General features: G+C 34.7%; 1 protein-coding gene across 2 annotated transcripts in view; it reads right to left on the reverse strand.

Moving 5' to 3' along the window:
- The window catches only part of LOC120417510 (ribosomal protein S6 kinase 2 beta-like), a 52,420-nt gene that overhangs the window by 23,647 nt on the left and 6,475 nt on the right, over window positions 1–22,298 (reverse strand). The window contains exon 2 of one of the 2 annotated variants that reach the window (XM_039579588.2): window positions 1,809–1,852. The exons of the other annotated variant lie outside the window; for it this stretch is intronic. Coding sequence (XP_039435522.1) covers window positions 1,809–1,852 — 44 coding nt within the window. The remainder of the gene's footprint in view (window positions 1–1,808; window positions 1,853–22,298) is intronic. 2 annotated transcript variants of the gene reach the window in all.

Below are 22,298 nucleotides of genomic sequence, written 5' to 3' on the forward strand. Positions count from 1 at the left end.
AGATGCAGATTTTTGAATGTATATGATATCATTTTTGTATGGACAGCTGCCAAATTTGTATGGAAAATTATATGGAAAAACTAATGATGCAAAATGGCTTTTTTTGGGCATACCGAAGGCACCAAAAAAGTTTCAGCCGGATTGAACAGTACAAAAAAATCGCATGACCGAAATCTCAGAGAATTGCTCTCTGGAAAAAATAAGTCTAGGTACGTGTTGCCAAATGATAAAATGGAGACAGACGGTTTGCAAAAATGGCGATTATGGAATAAATTATATTGAAGGAAATTAAATTGATTTGAGAGCTTATTTCTCGCATTAGGTGGCTGAATTTCAGCTGCAATTGAGATAGAGCTGGAGATAGAGTCAAAAAACAACTCGCTTCATCACGAATAATTCAATTGTAACTAAAGTTTTTTCATGAAAAAATATTTTATTACAATTCAATTATTTAGACTTCTATTACTATGCTATTTATGCTAATTATGTCCAAAATTCAGCAAAAATGTGTGTTTTAATCAAATTTTAATCAAATTTATTGCTTTTTCTTTTTTGCCTGACAAGATGGCGGTTAATTACAATCAATATCACTATTTGGCGATAAATGCTTTTTTAGGAGCTTATGGTTTTCAGTAAGCATTTTGCATGCCTAATGCAAATGACTCTCTTAAAACTTTCATAAAACCTCACTAAAAGCCATTTTGCTTTTATTGTCACCTGGTATCATGTTCGAGGTATAAAACCTTGTTAGAACCTATAAATCAGCTCTTGCTTATTTGTTGCGGTAAATGCCGAATTAAAACTATTACGCAATCAATACACTTCCATAAAACCTCAATAAAACTAGGTGGTAGCTAGTTGGTTTGAAAATATTTTTTGGGTGTCTTGTCCTAATTTGTTTCTTTCTTAAGCTGAAAATTGGACATTCAGTTGCTGAGGTACAGACTGCGATCTATATGCGTTGAGAAATGAAGTCATTGGTTGAAGAAAGAATGACTACATGTCTTTTTTTTATGTACCTAAAAATTAAAATTACTCCAAATGACTACAATTCAACAATTTTACATTTAGAAAACGTCAAATCAGTAAAAGGTATCATCTTCTAATCGTTTTATGGGAAACATTTTCTTTTGTGAGCTTCTTAGGGGTTGACAAAGTCCACCAATAGTAGCGGGTCTAAAACAAAGTAAATTCTACGATTTTTGTTGATAAGAACTTGCTACTTGAAAGCAAACATTTGCATGCATATTGAAAGGGTATAATAAAATAAACGAACTAAATGTTGGTCTACTTTCCATTGCTGATACTACGACAAAAAAAAGTGTATCCCAAATGAAAAGATGCACTGGGCTGAATATTCGAGTGATTCACTCAACTCAAAATTGCATACTTCTATACAGTAAATGCCAAGCATCACAGCCATGGAAGGGAACGAAACAAAAAAAACCGAGTCTACGAAATCAGATAACTCCGAGTGGATAAGGGAAGATAATGGAAGCATATCAAAATGGCAAAGCATTCCGAAGCATTAAACGACAGCAAAAAAAGAAGGGGTATTTGAGCAAAAAAAACACGACCAGAATGACACGGAGACCATGGGGACGACCAGAATGGAATGCAAGAAAAATGAAAAGGATGCCACTTTTCGATTGAAAATAAAAGGATCGAAAAGGATACGAATTTGAGAAGGGAAACAGGAGAGATTATAAAGATAAAGAGAGTATAGTAAAGATACAGATCGAGAGAAATAGAGAGATAGAAATAGATTCAAAAAAAGAAGTTGTTCAAATGTGATGACTTTTACGTACAGAAACTATCCGGAGACCTGAAATCGAGTTAGACACGCCGTGTGCTGAAAGAACACAATATTATGAATGAGAGCGAGATTCGGATGATATCATGTTAGTATTTCGTTCGGAATCATATGGTTACATTGATGCAGTGTGCTATATGAGATTCTGCCTAATAGAAAGTAATGCAAACAACAAAATCGAGGAATAGTTTCGATAAATAATGAATGCTACAGGGGAATAATTGCCAATCGCTTGCTTCTACATCAAAATGCCTATTTTTAGGCAACCATACAAATAAAGATTCGTTTCATGCAATTCTGGGGAGTAAAAAATCATAGTTGAACGAAACCATACCTTCAACGTATTAAAAATCAAGATAGTCCAGTTGCGATAAGCTGGAATAAAGACAGGTTTTGTAACACGTTATACTTTGACAAACCACTTTGTCATCCGTCAGTTGAGGGAGGAAACAAACAAAAAAAATCAAACTAAAACAGGCTACTTCAACTAGCTTAATTGAATGCCACTCGCAGGGCGTGGCCGAATGACGTGCGAAAATTGGGTTTTATTCAACTTTCACCAAAACCATAATAACCGTTTTCCCCATGAATACTGGACACGCTGTGGACACTAAACATCAGTACTAAATGAAAACTGAATTCTTTTCATCACGTTAAAAGCATAACATTAGTACATAGTTTCATCTTTCGTTTTTGTTTTTTTTTTTTTTTTTTGTTGATTATTGGACCATTTGTTAAAAATGAAAAAACAAAATATTTTTCGAAGATTAAGATTCCAACACAAGCTTTAGCTTAATTTTTTTATTTAATTGTTAATGTAAACGAAAATTTTATGCAAACAAATATAAAATGAAAAATTTTGCAAACAATACCAATCACTTAAAAACAAAAAAAGATTGAATCGATTGCGTAGAAAAGGGACGGTAGTGCATCATCACAAGCTGGACCTTATCCACGACACCTTACGAAAGGCGACATACAAATTAAAAAAAAGTCACGGTAATATAACATCTGGGAAGGGGCACACCTTTTATGTCAGAAAAATGTGTAATTTAACATTTGAAAATGTGTTGTTTTATCACTTTTCTGGTGTAATGTCACTTTTTCAGTAATATTCAACCTTCCAAAATACACCTTTAAAAGTTACAAAAAAATTACTATGTATGGAATGTTAACATTAATTTTAACATTAGCTGAAAGATTTCTGATTAATTTGACAAAGTTGTACACAGCAAAACATTGTCAAAAAATTGAGAACTGTGTAATTTGGAGATTTAATATTACGTTTTTATGACATACTATTACCTCAATTTAGACAGAAAAATTGAGAAACATTGGAAAAGAGGCAGACTTACAAATTATTAATGGTAAAATTACACTTTTTTTACATACAAAAAATGTAATACAGTATGTAAAAAAAGTATTTACACCCCTTGGGCACTATGCACATTTTGTGATGAAACATGTAAAAAATTTAAAGTTTGACAGGAACCTAGTACTACGTTTTGTTCAGAAACTCATGCCAAACATTTTGCTACAAAAAGCTCATGAAAAGATGATTTCTATAAAAAGTTATATAACAAATACTATTACGAAAATAAAAAAGGTGCAAAAAAAGTTTGTACACCTTTCGAAAAATTAACATGAATAATGTTATTTGTTGACAAATCACCATAAATCCAGTCTCCCAACTCCAAATAGGCATCTTTGACTGATTAAAAAAATAATTTGGATTGAATATAAAGTTTACTAACTACTAAGTATAAAAGTTTATATAACTCTGGAAATTCTATATAAAACTTATCTAAACATAATTTTGCAAACTTTTTTTTCTACTAAATGTCAATATATTACCATAGAATTGCTAAATAAACATTTTGGAGTGGGTATAACACCGTTTTGGGGGTATTTGTATCGATAGAATAGATTTTTCGTTGGAATTTCGTACCAACCCGGAATTACGTCGTAGGAAAATCCGCCGGCATCCGAACCGGTCCACGATTCACCAGTCAACCTATGTGGAATCGGAAAGGGCATAAAATTTCCGATCTTTTGATACCCATACATCTAGGTTTTCTTTAAAACCTACGTTTTTAAATACCTAAGCAAAAACGTTGTTATGTTATGTTGTTAACCTGCCAAAAATGTATGGAATTTCCTAATTTTTGTTCTCGTGGATAAAACTTACTTTTTGCTTAGGTATTTAAAAACGTAGGTTTTAAAGAAAACCTAGATGTATGGGTATCAAAAGATCGGAAATTTTATGCCCTTTCCGATTCCACATAGGTTGACTGGTGAATCGTGGACCGGTTCGGATGCCGGCGGATTTTCCTACGACGTAATTCCGGGTTGGTACGAAATTCCAACGAAAAATCTATTCTATCGATACAAATACCCCCAAAACGGTGTTATACCCACTCCAAAATGTTTATTTAGCAATTCTATGGTAATATATTGACATTTAGTAGAAAAAAAAGTTTGCAAAATTATGTTTAGATAAGTTTTATATAGAATTTCCAGAGTTATATAAACTTTTATACTTAGTAGTTAGTAAACTTTATATTCAATCCAAATTATTTTTTTAATCAGTCAAAGATGCCTATTTGGAGTTGGGAGACTGGATTTATGGTGATTTGTCAACAAATAACATTATTCATGTTAATTTTTCGAAAGGTGTACAAACTTTTTTTGCACCTTTTTTATTTTCGTAATAGTATTTGTTATATAACTTTTTATAGAAATCATCTTTTCATGAGCTTTTTGTAGCAAAATGTTTGGCATGAGTTTCTGAACAAAACGTAGTACTAGGTTCCTGTCAAACTTTAAATTTTGCACATGTTTCATCACAAAATGTGCATAGTGCCCAAGGGGTGTAAATACTTTTTTTTACATACTGTATTAACATGATTGGGATTTCTTTAAAAAAAAGGTGACAATTGCACTTTTACTTTTACAGAGAAACCTCTTTTTACGTGGCGGCGTTACGCTTTTTGTTTCGTAGATTTCTCTTAAATCTTACAATATTTTTGCAAGCTTCAAAAAGCGTTTTTTAGATCTGAACATCGACAAATAATAAAAACGTAACGCATCGCATAAAAAGAGGTTTCACTGTACCCGTGAAAATCGATTTGCGCAGTGTTGGTATTCTCGCGCTCTCGCGAGAAAAATTCCTCTCTCTCTCTCTCGAGTTCTCGTGTTAACGTGTTTGAAAAGAACATAAAACAACACAGCGATTGAAGTTACACCTCTAGACCATCGCCTGGTTCGCATTCTTAGCCTGATAAACAAATTGCTAGCTTGGGACGAACGGCTAGCACGAGGCGCTCGCGAGCGCATGTGGCGAGAGCGAGACCGCGAACGGAAACGCGAGCGCGAGCGAGAAGAGAAAAGTACTACAAGTTCTCTCCTTCGCTCGCGAGCGAGAAATACTCGTTCAAATTTCAACACTGGATTTGCGAACATTAACCTTTATTTTTTTTATTTTATAATTGGAAAAATGACAACCATTGTATAATTTCCAAGTAATGTTTTTCATGAAAATAACGAATATCAGAGTGTAGGTATAAAAAATAAACTCTACTAAATTTCCAAAAATATTACTTTTATTCCTGAATAAGAATGTGCCATTGTTGATTTAACCTTTGCTGTATATAGCCTTGCAAAGAATGATTTTTTTTTTTTTTTTGAAAATGTAGATTAGATTACCAAAAATTTGAATCTTGAAATTTTTCATCTACATGCCATTATTTCGTTTGGTTTAGAATATTATTAAAACAATAACTGGAAGGCAGGAAATGGCTATAAAGACATTTTGAAAGAAAAATTGAGAAGAGAAGATTTAAAAAACAACAGCAAATAAAAAGATCGTACAAATTCAAGAAGAGCGATTCACCCGAAAATTAGCTTTTCCCTGATTTTTTAAAGACATATTCAAGGTCATTGCAAATATAGCTTTAAAAGTTATGTTTATGAACTTCGTTGTGCTATTTCCTTATTAATGATTGAAAACTGGTCTGCTATTAAAAATAACATAGGACACTCAACAGCAAAATATCAGAAAGATAAATCACTCGACAGTATCAAACAGCATTGTTTTACTCACTTTGGCTGACATGATTTGTATACAGCAATCATCAGAACAAACCGGCGAAACCTCAAGTACCTATTTTTGACGCGTATCGAGTGTCACTTCGACAAAAGCAAGCAAAAAATCACTCCTCCAGCGGCATCTATCTCCAGCGAGGAGAAATGTTCAACCCAGAAGAATGTTGAAACTTTCTGCCAACCACACTTTCAACAGGCTTTTATCGCACAGAAATTACTAGCCCAAAAGTCCGCGCGGGACGGAAGCAGCACAACTTCAAACGAAGAACTATTAGGATTTCGAGCTGTACGGGAGCAGTCGCGGGGGCGTCCCAACATACCGTGAAATTAGTGTCACCAAAATCGTCCCTAATCCCCCACTCACTGTGCCATAATGTAACCGTAAAAGCTTCTCTATAGAAAAAGAAAATTGACAATAATCGTCCGGGGCGCGGCAAGAAGCGCTCGTATACGTCACCGTTGGCGTTGTACTTTGGAAGCGCAGTCAGTGTTCTATAATTGACAGTAACTTCATGTGCAACAGTTCAACATGGAAGTCATGTCCGAGGAATAAACGAGGCAGTGCTCCGGACTACCCGCGTTACGTAAGTTCTATTTGCGACCCGGCCAACCACTTCTCGCGGGTTCTACCTGGGAAGCAGGTGAGGCTTTTGTTGTGAGCAGAAAAAGATTTTGCCTCCTCCGCGGAACAGGTTTGTTGCCTGTGTCGTACCATAAACTCAACAGTTTGGTGTTAACAATGTACAGTTGCAGCTGTCGCACAAGATAAACACTTGAAGAGATGTACAAAAAGGATTTAGTTTTGCATATTACAAAATTGAATATATTTCAAAGGTATGACTTCAAAATATAAATATCTTGCAATAAGATTACCAAAAGTCAATAATTGTGTATGGGAGTTGTTGATGAAGTCGAAATATTTTAAAATTAAGCTTTCAATTATAGAATTACGACTATTAAAATCAATCCCTTTGAGCTCAAGGAACACAGCAATCAAGAATGTTTGTATATTGAGCAATTCCAGCTCAAATCAGGATTTTTTCTGATACTTTAGTACCCAACCCTTTCCGATTTCAATGAAACTTTGTAGTCATGTTATCCTAGGCCTATATAAGCCATTTTTGTGTATATGGAGCCAATAGTACTCGAAAATAACATTTGAGAAGGGCGTAAGTTATTTAAATATTTTTGTATTAGGCAAATTAAAAATTACTCTATCTCGAAGCCGTTGCATCGTATCAAAAAGTAGTCAAGGACAAACTTGTAGGAAATTCTATGGGCCTTCTGAAAAAATACACTGAGAGCAGTTCTCTCAGATTTCGGTCATTCGGTTTTTATTTTGTATTTTTTAATCCGACTGAAACTTTTTTGGTGCCTTCGGTATGCCCAAAGAAGTCATTTTGCATAATTAGTTTGTCCATATAATTTTCCATACAAATTTGGCAGCTGGCCATACAAAAATGATGTATGAAAATTCAAAAATCTGTATCTTTTGAAGGAATTTTTTCATCGATTTGGTGTCTTCGGCAAAGTTGTCGGTATGGATATGGACTACACTGAAAAAAATGATACGCAGTAAAAACAAATTGGTGATTTTTTATTTAACTTTTTGTCACTAAAACTAGATTTGCAAAAAAAAAACCCTATTTTCAATTTTTTTTATTATTTGATATGTTTTAGAGGACAAGCCAACTTTTCAGAAATTTCCAGGTTGTGCAAAAAATCTTTGAGCGAGTTATGAATTTTTGAATTAATACTGATTTTTTTCAAAAAATCGAAAAATTGGTCGCAGAAATTTTTAACTTCATTTTTCGATGTAAAATCAAATTTGCAATCAAAAAGTTATTTAGTGAAATTTAAAGTGCACCGTTTCCAAGTTAAATCCATTTTTAGGTTACTTTTTTGAAAATAATCGCAGTTTTTCATTTTTTAAAATAAGTGCACATGTTTGCCCACTTTAAAAAAAATATTTTTGAAAAGCTGAGAAAATTCTCTATATTTTGCTTTTTTGAACTTTGTTGATACGACCCTCAGTTGCTGAGATATTGCCATGCAAAGGTTCAAAAACAGGAAAATTGATTTCTAAGTCTAACCCAAACAACACACCATTTTCTAATTTCGATATCTCAGCAACTAATGGTCCGATTTTCAATATTAAAATATGAAACATTCGTGAAATTTTCCAATCTCTTCGAAAAAAATATTTTCAAGATTTTTAAACCATGACTAACATTTTAAAGGGCATAATATTGAATGTTTGGCCCTTTTGAAATGTTAGAGAATTTTCTCAGCCTTTCAAAAATATTTTTTTTTCAAAAGTGGGCAAACATGCGCACTAATTTTAAAAAATGAATAACTGCGACTATTTTCAAAAAAGCCACCTAAAAATTGATTTAACTTGAAAACGGTGCACTTTATCAAAATTTCACTTAAGGGGTTACATACATGTCAATCGGCAAAAATGTCCGAGGTTGGTTTGAGCACAAATTTAAACTTTTTTATAAATCTATTTTCAGGACATTAAAATATACATTTTCAACATTCATTTAAATATATTTGAAGACATTTGTTTGCATCAATGCCGAGATACAGCTATATGAAGTTAGCATTTTCAAAAAACGGGTGCCTTTTTATCTCAACACTGCCTTGACCAAATCGGCTCAACATTTTGGGGAAGTTTCATTTAACCGGTCCCGTGTGTATGACGAAAGCCGATTTTAAAAAAGTTGTTAAGAATGTTTAAAAATATTTTTATGTTTTTCATTTTCAAATTCGTCAGTTTTTGATTTTTGGATTTTTTGAAAATGCAAAATTTCAAAATCGGGCCTCGTCATGCACACAAAATACGTCTTGCGAGTCTTCACCCCAAATTTCAGCCAATTTGGTCTATACCATCTTGAGATATCGTGGCACCCGTAAATCAACTCGGTGTTCACAGAAAAACACTCGCAAAGTTTAACAGTTCGCTTTACGCATGGCAAAATTTTCAGCTTAAATCGTCTCTAATTCAATTTTATTATGAAATATCGTTGGGAAACTTTCACTGATTGAAAATTATCTTTTAAGTTGATTTAATGAATTTTCCGTAATAAGGAATTTTATAACTTTCTACATGTATGTAACCCCTTAAGTACTTTTTGATTGCAAATTTGATTTTTGAAAAAAATCGGTGTTGATTCAAAAATTCATAACTCGCTCAAAGATTTTTTGCACAACCTGGAAATTTCTGATAAGTTGGCATTTGATGTCCTCTAAAACATATCAAAAAATAAAAAAATAAAAATTGTGTTTTTTTTTGCAAATCAAGTTTTAGTCACAAAAAGTTTAATAAAAAATCGCCAAATTTCTTTTTACCTTGTATCATTTATTTCAGTGTAGTCCATATCCATACCAACAACTTTGCCGAAGACATCAAATCGATCAAAAAATACCTTCAAAAGATACAGATTTTTGAATTTTTATACATCATTTTAGTATTGCCAGCTGCCAAATTTGTATTGAAAATTATATGGACAAACTAATGATGCAAAATGGCTTCTTTGGGCATACCGAAGGCATCAAAAAAGTTTCAGCCGGATTAAAAAATACAAAAATTAAAATTACAAAAAAGATCGATTTCGTAGAGAACTGCTCTGAAATAAAAATACACGCCACCTCTACGAGATTTTTTTATTTTTAAATTTAAAAGTCAAATTTTAAAGTGATGTCACGATTTTTTTCGTTAAATTTTTTTGAAGAAATGGCCTAAGAAGTTACAAAAAGGCTGACGAAAAATGCAGGATGGTATGTCTCTCCTAAAAAAAGTACAAGAATCATTTACTAAAACTGTGTTTTGAAAAGTTTTACATAAAAGTATCATTGAAATCGGAGAGGGTCGGGTACAAATGTACCAGAAAAATTCCTGGTTTGAGCTGGAATAGCTCTATTTTTATGCCAAAATTGTCAAACTTAGGGATCGTGGCGTGATCTACTATTTTTTGCATTTCCAAGGAAAAACAAAACCCGAAAAAATAGATCCTCTACGGAGCGAAACACAGTAAAATTACATCACTCAGAATCAAATCATTTTTTTCTGGAATTTTGCCAGTTGAAGCCGAACCAACCTTCAGAAGGACGTATTCAACTTATCAGAAAATCACACACACATATAAAGTCCTTCTACGAGTTGAAACGAACTCTGGAACAGGAAGAGCGTTCCTAATGGCAGCCAAATGGTAATTATTAGACACACTTGCTGTTACTTTCACATTCCAGCCATCGTCATGCTGGCTTTGGTGGAGTTGAAGCATTTCCTATTCTGGGAGGTTCGCGAGGGGGTCGTCGCGTAATGGTACTTAACCATCACCATCATCGTGCATGTTTCGATCGCAGTGCTGCGGGTGGTGGCCATCAACGACTGGGACGAGTGCATAATGGATGAGAGTTCCCGGGAATTGCCGAAGTCGGGAAGCTAACAAGTGGCAAAGGCCAAAAGTTCGCGCGTTGCTCTTTGATCTTGATGCCTTGTAATTACCAGACGCAATAGGCGTTCCCCTTGTGGCGCGATGAGCCGAACGTCGTCAGGGGAATGATGATAATTTTTGGGGAGCAAACATATCGATGGTCGACCAACGCGACAACGTGGGATGGTGTAGTCGTCGATACTGATAAGATATCAACGGGTTGGCACGCCATTCGCGTGTGCAAAAGTACCGCCACAATTTGTGAGTCATGCTCCTCACGTGAGTCACGTTGTTCATTTGTACATGGGAAAACCGGATTTTAAATTTATTTAAAAAATAATGCAATCCTTAATACAAACTGACAAACTTAACTGACGACGTGCCTCCCGAGCGACGGTGCTATGAGATGGACTATGACTAAGTTGCATGATACGAATACTCAATCGTCTCTGCTTTCCTGGCACACAGCTTGAACACATTTCAACAAATTCGTGATTATTTTAGCAATGTCCTGCTGACTCCCTGTGGTTTTACACAGTCTTAAATTGACTGCACACATTTTCGAAGATTTCGTACAGATCAATCTCCACGATTTTTGATATAATTTTGAAAAAGGTTACTTTATGTAAAAAGCAGACACTCAATCTTTTTACAGAAACCATCCTGGATAGATTACATTCATGACTGCAAAAAAGGAACACAAAACGTAGACACACACACACACAGACCGAAAAGAATACTTTCTTTTAGCTTCTTTCAATTTTCCAGTGCGGGAAAATCCAATAATGCCCGGCGGCACGTGCGGTTCCACCGAGTTTCCACCAACGAGCGCATTTTTTTTTTTTTGCTGGTTCAGTTGAATGAATAGGAGTTTTGTTGTTGTGAATTGTACTAGAGTGCAAGGACCGCCATCGCCCTTTGGCTGAGACGAGTGTTTATCATCTCACTTGAAAGTAGAGGGGACACCGCCCCCGTAGACCACGCCAGGCCTAGCCACAAGAAAAACGCAAAAAAAAAGCTATAAAGCAAAAAGAGTACATTTTGCATAGCATGGCATGGCATTGGCGTCTATCAGTAGTTGCCACTCCGTTATTTACTAGAACGCCAACAACTTAGTTCCATGGATAAAAAGTAGAAAGTGGAACAATCATCACCACTTCGCCATTTTCAAAAACCCTTATCATGCTGATTAATAACGACGCCGGCCACGACCAGTAGTAAGATCACGGGGAAGTGGATAGGAATGTTATTCCGATACTGGCGTGGTAGAGACCAACAAAGCGGCTGCAACGTGGTTAGTAAAATTGATATGAGGGCAGGATTCACCATGGTAATTTGGAAACAATGTAAATAATTTTAAACGGTTTTTCGTTATTCAAAAGCGCTGCAACCGAGCATGGCTTATAAATTTGTTTTGTAAGCAGGTTATTATTGTTTAATAATGAGTGAAAATTCAAACAATACTTGACCAAAACACGATCGACCCATAAATAATTCGGATATAATGTTTAGTTAGTTGGATTCAAATATTGCTTACGACAAATTTGTAACAAAAATAAATAAAAATTAAAAGGAACGTAGGGGATTCGCGTCTAAAACCGAAACCAACGTCGAACTCAATCGGCGGCGTACCTTCCAATTAACGATGATAAAGGAAGGGCTGTTTTATCACTGCAAACGGAAAATAAAGGACGCAAGATAAAACGTCAACCATTCCAGCAAACTACCCGTGTGACTTCAATGCACGTGAAACGTTTTTTTTATGACAAAAAATAAAATCTCCCAAAAATAACTGTTACAATTTTTGAAAAGGTGTGCAAATTTTAACGACATAAATTCTGATAAAAAAAAACAGATTTTTCGATTTTTTTATTCAAAAAACGTAACATGACTAATTATTTAAAAAAACCTGTTTTTAAAATGAAAACATGCTTGACACTTAACTTCTGTTGTTCTTTTATTTGAAATATATGGGTAATTCTCCGCCAACTCACACAGCAGTTGCCCCGACCCCTCTTCGATTTGCGTGAAACTTTGTCCTAAGGGGTAACTTTTGTCCCTGATCACGAATCCGAGGTCCGTTTTTTGATATCTCGTGACGGAGGGGCGGTACGACCCCTTCCATTTTTGAACATGTGAAAAAAGAGGTGTTTTTCAATAATTTGCAGCCTGAAACGGTGATGAGATAGAAATTTGGTGTCAAAGGGACTTTTGTGTAAAATTAGACGCCCGATTTGATGGCGTACTCAGAATTCCGAAAAAACGTATTTTTCATCGAAAAAAGCACTAAAAAAGTTTTAAAAATTCTCCCATTTTCCGTTACTCGACTGTAAAAAATTTTGGAACATGTCATTTTATGGGAAATTTAATGTACTTTTCGAATCTACATTGTCCCAGAAGGGTCATTTTTTCATTTAGAACAAAATTTTTCATTTTAAAATTTCGTGTTTTTTCTAACTTTGCAGGGTTATTTTTTAGAGTGTAACAATGTTCTACAAAGTTGTAGAACAGACAATTACAAAAATTTTGATATATAGACATAAGGGGTTTGCTTATAAACATCACAAGTTATCGCGATTTTACGAAAAAAAGTTTTGAAAAAGTTACTTTTTGCGTTTCTCTTTGTTTCGTCGTCCGTGTCTGTCGCGGGTGACCATGAACGGCCATGATCGATGACGACCAACTTTTTCAAATCGCGATAACTCGTGATGTTTATAAGCAAACCCCTTATGTCTATATATCAAAATTTTTGTAATTGTCTGCTCTACAACTTTGTAGAACATTGTTACACTCTAAAAAATAACCCTGCAAAGTTAGAAAAAACACGAAATTTTAAAATGAAAAAATTTGTTCTAAATGAAAAAATGACCCTTCTGGGACAATGTAGATTCGAAAAGTACATTAAATTTCCCATAAAATGACATGTTCCAAAATTTTTTACAGTCGAGTAACGGAAAATGGGAGAATTTTTAAAACTTTTTTAGTGTTTTTTTCGATGAAAAATACGTTTATTCGGAATTCTTAGTACGCCATCAAATCGGGCGTCTAATTTTACATAAAAGTCCCTTTGACACCAAATTTCCATCTCATCACCGTTTCAGGCTGCAAATTGTTGAAAAACACCTCTTTTTTCGCATGTTCAAAAATGGAAGGGGTCGTACCGCCCCTCCGTCACGAGATATCAAAAAACGGACCTCGGATTCGTGATCAGGGACAAAAGTTACCCCTTAGGACAAAGTTTCACGCAAATCGAAGAGGGGTCGGGGCAACTTTTCCCGATTTCGTGTGAGTTGGTAGAGAATTACCCATATCTGACATAGCAACAAAAAACCAGTTTTATAATCATTGTTTCTTAGGCAAATTTTAAGGAAAATTTCTAATCACTTCTTTTTTAATCAAAATAAATATTTAGAAATCTTTTCTTGAATTCTTCTTTCATTGAAAGTGCACTGTTTTGCAGTTATAGTCACTTTTTAGGTAATCATTTTTCGAAATTTATGTCTTTTTTGTAATTCCATCGTGAAACTACTGACTTGCCATTCTCAAACTACGAAACAGCCTGCTTTTCACTACCAAAAATAACAGTTCTACTTTTCAGCACTGTGATGGAGGCTGAACTTGTTGCCAAACTTGATTTTGATTTTGATGGCGAACCTCGTTGGATAAACGACTCGAGCTGAAAAAATCCTCTTTTTGCAACTTGTTGCATAATAGTAGTTTATGCAACAAGTTTCAAAAAAAGGGGATTTTTTCAGCACGAGCACATTTATCCAACGAGGTTCACCGAGTTGGATAAATACGAAGAGTGCTGAAAAAATCAAGTTTTGCAACGAGTTCCATACAACATTTTTTGCAATTCCAAAAAACACACTGAGTGAAATTTTAAGTCAAATTTTCATGTATTTTGTCAATAAATCGTTTAAATCAAAAAAATGTTGAAAAGTGTTACTTTTCGAAACAAGTGCTGAAAAGTTCAACTTTTCAGCACCCATTTGATTGCTGAAAAATAGAACTTTTCAGCACTTATTTTGAAAAGTGTTGCTTTTCGATTCTGTTATTTTTGGTACAGAAAAGTAGGCTATTTCGTCGTTCAAGAATGACAGGAAAAGTAAGTAGTTTCACGACGGAATTGCAAAAAGTATTTTTTTAAGCAATACATTTCAATATAAATGCTGAAAAGTTCTAAAAGTTGATGTTTTCAGCACTTGTTTCGAAAAGTAACATTTTTCGCCATTTTTTGATTTAAACGATTTATTGACAAAATACATGAAAATTTGACTTAAAATTTTAATCAATGGGTGTTTTTCGGAATTGCAAAAAAGGTTGAATGGAACTCGTTGCAAAACTTGATTTTTTCAGCACTCTTCGTATTTATCCAACTCTGTGAACCTCGTTGGATAAACGACTCGTGCTGAAAAAATCCTCTTTTTGCAACTTGTTGCATAAAAATAGTTTTTGCAATTCCGTCGTGAAACTACTACCTTTTCCTGTCATTCTTGAACGACGAAATAGCCTACTTTTTTGTACCAAAAATAACAGAATCGAATAGCAAAACTTTTAAAAAAAATGCTGAAAAGTTCTACTTTTCAGCACTGAAATGAGTGCTGAAAAGTTGAACTTTTCAGTACTTGTTTCGAAAAGTATCACTTTTCAACATTTTTTTTTGATTTAAACGATTTATTGACAAAATTCATGAAAGTTTGACTTAAAATTTCACTCAATGGGTGTTTTTTTGAAATTGCAAAAAATGTTGTATGGAACTCGTTGCAAAACTTGATTTTTTCAGCACTCGTCGTATTTATCCAACTCGGTGAACCTTGTTGGATAAATGTACGACTCGTGCTGAAAAAATCCTCTTTTTGCAACTTGTTGCATAAACTACTATTATCGCATAGTTAAGTTGCAAAAAATAGTAGTTTATGTAACAAGATGCGAAAACTAGATTTTTTTCAGCACGAGTTGTTCATTTGAGAATGGAATTCTATGTCTAACATCCATGTATTAAGTAATTTCACCGTTCAAAACAAAACAGTATTACAAATTTTACTTTTTGATATAAGTGTTGAAAAGTTCAACTTTTCAGCACTGGTATTAAAAGGTATTGATTGTCAAATCTGTTATTTTTGGTAGTTAGTTTCTCCAGAAGTACAGGAAAAATGGTCAGTTTCACAGTGTGATTGCAAAATAGTAGTTTATGCAACAAGTTGCAAAAATAGGATTTTTTCAGCACGAGTCGTACATTTATCCAACGAGGTTCACCGAGTTGGATAAATACGAAGAGTGCTGACAAAATCAAGTTTTGCAACGAGTTCCATACAACATTTTTTGCAATTCCAAAAAAACACACACTGAGTGAAATTTTATGTCAAATTTTCATGTATTTTGTCAATAAATCGTTTAAATCAAAAAAATGTTGAAAAGTGTTACTTTTCAAAACAAGTACTGAAAAGTTCAACTTTTCAGCACCCATTTGAGTGCTGAAAAGTAGAACTTTTCAGCATTTATTTTGAAAAGTGTTGCTATTCGATTCTGTTATTTTTGGTACAGAAAAGTAGGCTATTTCGTCGTTCAAGAATGACAGGAAAGTGAGTAGTTTTACGACGGAATTGCAAAAAAATAGTTTATCGCATAGTTAAGTTGCAAAAAATAGTAGTTTATGCAACAAGCTGCGAAAACAAGATTTTTTCAGCACGAGTCGTTCATTTTAGAATGGAATTCTATGTCTAACATCCATGTATTAAGTAATTTCACCGTTCAAAACAAAACAGTATTACAAATTTTACTTTTCGATACCAGTGCTGAAAAGTTCAAATTTTCAGCACCCGTTTCAGTACTGAAAAGTAAAACTTTTCAGCACTGGTATTAAAAGGTATTAATTTTCCATTCTGTTATTCTTGGTAGAGAAAAGTACGAAGTTTTGTCGCTCGAGAATGACAGGAATAGTAAGTTGTTTCACGACGGAATTGCAAAACAGTAGTTTATGCAACATGTTGCAAAAAGAACATTTTTTTCAGCAAGAGTCGTACATTGATCCAACGAAATTTACCGAGTTGCATAAATACGATAAGTGCTGAAAAAATATAGTTCTGCAACGAGTTGCTTACAATTTGTAAAAAAAAAACATTCAACTTCAAGAAAATATATAAATTTAAAAGAATATTATTTTTTGTTAAGGTATTTTTTTAATCACTGAGTTTAGATAGTGAGTAAAATGAATCCACGCTCCAAAATCATAAAATTCTGTGACCAGTTTGAGACAATATGGTACACTAGGGTATAATAACAAAATCGATTTTCCAGCAATTTTTCAGTTCTTTTTGGGGTCCTTAACAACTCCCAAAGTTTAAGAATGATTGGTTCCAGTCCTCAAAGCGATTCAATTTTCCAAATATACATATTTGTATGGGATTTTTTTTTATTTTCGAGCAAAAAAAACGTTTTAGACGAGTGTTGAACAAGCTGTATCTTTTTATTGTAACAAGTTAGCACCATACTCTCTTCGGGAAAGTCGTAGAGCACCTTCCAGAGTACCGAATATGAATCCGGTTTTAATATAGCGTAAAACGTGGATTTTTAAAATATAAAAATCCAAAAAATGGGGTTTCCCATACAAAATTAAATCGCTTTGCGCAAAGTGGGGCTTTAACCAATCGTTCCCAAACTTTAGGGAGTTGTTAAGGACCCCAAAAGGAACTGAAAAGTTGCTGTGTTCACTCAATTTGGACAACTTTTTTTCCATACAACCATATTACACCCTAATGGTTCACACTTAGATTATTATTACCGAATTCGGTAGTTTAAAAATCGGTAAAGTTTAGATCGGTAAACCAAATGTCAAAATGAACGAAATCTTACCGAATTTCAGTTGTACGATGAACAATAATGATATTGAACAATATTGAAAAATGTTTATTTCGATACAAGTGCTGAAAATTCCAACTTTTCAGCACCCATTGCGATTCAGAACAGAACTTTTCAGCAATGATATTGAAAGGTTTCAACTTTCCATTCTGTCATTTTTAGTAGAGAAAAGTAGGCCGTTAAGTCACTCGATCATGACAGGAAAAATAAAAAGTTTCACGACGGAATTACAAAAATGTACTTTTTGCAATTCCGTCGTGAAACTACTTAGTTTTCCTGTCAACGACGAAAAAGCCTACTTTTCTGTACCAAAAATAACAGAATCGAATAGCACCACTTTTCAAAATAAATGCTGAAAAGTTCTATTTTTCAGCACTCAAATGGGTGCTGAAAAGTTGAACTTTTTAGCACTTGCTTCGAAAAGTAACACTTTTCAACATTTATTTGATTTAAACGATTTATTGACAAAATACATGAAAATTTGACTCAAAATTTCACTCAGTGTGTGTTTTTTTGGAATTGCAAAATAGTAGTTTATGCAACAAGTTGCAAAAAGAGGATTTTTTCAGCACGAGTCGTACATTTATCCAACGAGGTTCACCGAGTTGGATAAATACGAAGAGTGCTGAAAAATCAAGTTTTGCAACAAGTTCCATACAACATTTTTTGCAATTCCAAAAAACACACACTTAGTGAAATTTTATGTCAAATTTTCATGTTTTTTGTCAATAAATCGCTTAAATAAAAAAAAATGTTGAAAAATGTTACTTTTCAAAACAAGTGCTGAAAAGTAGAACTTTTCAGCATTTATTTTGAAAAGTGTTGCTATTCGATTCTGTTATTTTTTGTACAGAAAAGTAGGCTATTTCGTCGTTCAAGAATGACAGGAAAAGTAAGTAGTTTCACGACGGAATTGCAAAAAATGTTGTATGGAACTCGTTGCAAAACTTGATTTTTTCAGCACTCTTCGTATTTATCCAACTCGGTGAACCTCGTTGGATAAATGTACGACTCGTGCTGAAAAAATCCTCTTTTTGCAACATGTTGCATAAACTACTATTTTGCAATTCCGTCGTGAAACTACTTACTTTTCCTGTCATTCTTGAACGACGAAATAGCCTACTTTTCTGTACCAAAAATAACAGAATCGAATAGCAACACTTTTCAAAATAAATGGGTGCTGAAAAGTTGAACTTTTCAGCACTTGTTTCGAAAAGTAACACTTTTCAACCATTTTTTTTTAATTAAACGATTTATTGACAAAATACATGAAAATTTGACATAAAATTTCACTCAGTGTGAACCTCGTTGGATAAATGTACGACTCTTGCTGAAAAAATCCTCTTTTTGCAACTTGTTGCATAAACTACTATTTTGTAATTCCGATATGAAAATGTCATCTTTTCCTGTCCTTACTTTGAGAGAGACAAAACGGCCTACGTTTCCTTACCACAAAACAGTGCTGAAAAGTAGTTGTAGATTCGAGTAAACTTTGCTTCTTTGTTTTGCGATCCTGGCTTATTCGGAAATATCCTAAAATTAGCAACAAAATATAAAAGTAAATTACAAAACATGTCATTTTGTTTAAATGATCAAAAAATTAATCATTCGGTTCTACGCCGTCTATAGCTTCAGACAGTGCTAAATTTGTTGACATTCGCGAGATTCGAGAGCTCCTTCACCCCGCTTTTGACTCATGCCCTCCAAAGTGAGAGCGAAAGGACCCTCTTGTGAACTTCGAACAATGGGATTGTTTATTAGCAAACTCTTCTGTCACCAGCAAAGTTCGACGTCCTTTTTTTTCTTCTTTTTGAACGATCTGTGTCCCCCCAACAAACAACTGCGACCATTGTTCCCCCTGTCACGCAGCACCAGTTCGCATATCAAGCGCAAGATGTTCCCAAAAGTAAGCGGCCTTTGCCAGAATAGAAACTTCTCCAGCTCGGCTCGCACTCGCAGCATCAATCACAATGTCCTGACGGCACGGGCGGGGATGTGGTGTGGGTTTGGATGAATGAGTTGCTGGCAATACCAGAAGAAAGTGAGCCAAGTGTGCGTGGGGGGAGGGGGGGATGGAAGTTGGGTGACCCTAGCCAAGTTCGCGTGTGGGACGCTCGCGCGAAACTGAAACGCTCAGGGAAAATCGATACCCGCCTCCTCCACCTCCTCGTCGTCGTCTTCGTTCGTCCTCGCCAGTAGCAGGAGAAGCACGTTGAAGCAGGGTTGTTGCTGTTGATGCCAGAAGGATCTGCCTCCGTCAGACAACTCCCACACAGGTTGCCTCCCATCCATCCATTCGTCCAGATCCGCTCCGGTCGCACGTATACGGAGGACTCTCTATAGCCGATACGACGACAACGAGGACGACGACGTCGTTCCGCCAGTTATGACAATCAACAGATACACCGCCAGCGCCATATGGTTCGGAAATGTCACTCGCCGTCCGGCTGCAGTTTTGTGGTGAAAGCGAGAAAAATGCTGATTAGATAAGTTTCATTTTTTTTCCTTTTTTTTCGTTTTGCCTACGACAGACTAAAGAGGGAAACCCGCACAGGCTTGGCGAACTGGAGCATGATAAAATGGGTTGGTTGAACAGGCGGTTTTACCTTTTGCGGGCTTGGCACCGTGTGCGACTTTGTGTACGAACGTATGTGCAACGCCAAACAAAGGCTCAAGTGGAGCCAGTGCAACAACTGCAACAAGCTGGGACGCCATAATGCATCATAGCAGGACCATCTACATGTTGCATTTTTTGCAAACCATCGAGCACTTGTGAACCTAATAAATATGTTTTTAAAATAGGAAAGAAAACCACTATCCCTTGAACATAAGTACTAGGATGTTAAAAATGTAAATTTTGCAGGCATTTCTGAACATTATTTCAAATTTTAAACCCGTATCCAAACTACACAGAAAAAAAACAATTCTCGTAATCGTGAATTAAGTTCACGAATGTGAGAACCACGAAGGAATTTATTCATGAGTATGGTGCATTTGCACTTTAAACGTGAATATTAGGGTGGCTTGAAGTTGTATGGGAAAATTTCAAAATGGACTTATTCAGTCAGAACAGGCATTTTCCGGTCCCATTTCACTATGGGCCATCTCCACACAAACAGGCGGCCAAATTATTTTTTTTGCTTTTTAAATGTTTTTTCATACAAATTTGGGTAATTGTATGGTATTGAAATGATATACGTCGATTTTTATGACTTTTCATGTTTTTCAATAGTTGATTGTTTATAATAAATAGTCTTTTCATACATTTGCAAGTGCAACAGAATTGCATATATATTGTATTGCAAGTTTATATTATTAAATTATGGATAAGCTAATACATCCCCACTTTAAGGACACAACCCCTCCCTCCTCTTTCTTTCACCCCCCCCCCCCTCCTCCTCCCCACCAACAAAATTTGGTTAAGCGTAATAAATTCATTCTAAGTCAAATATTTATTATTTACTGCTGTGTGTTTCTTTTTGTGAGTCCATGCCATATAACTTGAGACCCCCCACCCCCCCCCCCCCCCACCCTTACGGGCATAAATTGCGAAAATTTTAATTGTTAAATCAAATAACAGAAAAAATAATTTTATTCAAAATATTAATTATGAAGTAAAATGATAAAATACAAACCATATTCTTAAAATTCATTTGATTATAGAGTTTGTGACAGCTTCACGATATGTTAAAGGTACTTTTATGATGTTTTGTACTAACCAACATAGAACTTAAATGTGGATCAGTTTCATGGATTGATCGCAGAAATTCATCATGCTAAGTCAATATTTTGCTGAATACTTTTTTCGGTATCAAACTGAGATTCTCCAGTTTCGCTTGAGAAAGTTCGGTACGAATACCTTATTTTGACTAAGGTACTCAATTTTAAATGTAGGCAACAGAAATTCCAATAAAGTCATTTTGAACTTCTTGAAACCAGGTATTGATTTTTGAAGCGACGATGCCCACGAAGTAGGTAGCAAAGCAAGTGAAATAAACGGGCGCATATGTAGATTGCAGCAAATTTTGATAAAACGTAAATGTTCAAAATGGCATATCTCCGAAAACGCAAAAAATCGCAGGCTGGAAATTTCAGCAATGTTAGATTATAATCCAATCTTTCAAGTGATCTTAGTTTCATGTTTAGCATCGGTTAGCAAAAAAAGTACTCGATTAACAAACACAAAAAAATATGTTTTGTCAAAAAAATGCTCCAGTTATTCGATGAAAACTTCAGTTTTTGGTTTGGAAACAACATTTTATCTATTAATAGTTTCAAAGCTTATCTCATTACCTTTCCAACGATGTATAGTTGTCCTAATAAAACATTTAAAATGGCTGAGCTATGTTAAAATTAAACAATCAGCCTTTTAAACGAAAAACGCGCGTTTTTTACTCCATTTTTTGAGTTTCAGCTTGCGTATCTTCGTAATGAACAAACTTAGAGCTTTGAAAATTTGGATTTTTCTTAGTTAGAATGTTTACTTTCGAGAAAAAAATACCAAAAAATATTTGGAGAAGGTCACTTTTTTGAAACTTGGCCACCCAATGTACCATAGTGCAACGCTTTAAAAGGTCACCAGTAGAAGTTAGAGCTGGGTTGACACCCTGTAGGTGTGTCACCCTGCATGTCAATAATTTTAAATAAAAGCCACTTTCATATACAACAACTTTTCGTAAGACACCATTTTGCTAGCTTGCTTCCTTATTACGTTAAAAAATACGATTTCGAAATATCTACCGAAGTACTGGCAGTGTTGGCAAGAAATATAATTTTCAGCACTTATTTTGAAATGCCTCTTTTAAAAACTCTGAATCTTTTTTCAGAAGCAATATAGAACCATACTTTCTTCGGCAAAGTTTTAGAGGACATTCAGGGCTATACTTACACGGTGTTAGTTTTTAAATTGAGTGAAAAATGAAAATGATAAAAATTAAAATGTAAAAAAGAGGGTTTTCCCATACAAATTTCCATACAAATTTGAATCGCTTTGCGGAAAGCCGGGTCAAACCCAATCGCTCCCAAATTTTGGGGGGTTGTTTGGGGGCCCAAATGGGACCGAAAAATGCCTGTTCTGA

Source organism: Culex pipiens, chromosome 3 (genome assembly GCF_016801865.2).
Source record: "Culex pipiens pallens isolate TS chromosome 3, TS_CPP_V2, whole genome shotgun sequence".
Lineage (NCBI taxonomy): Eukaryota > Metazoa > Arthropoda > Insecta > Diptera > Culicidae > Culex > Culex pipiens.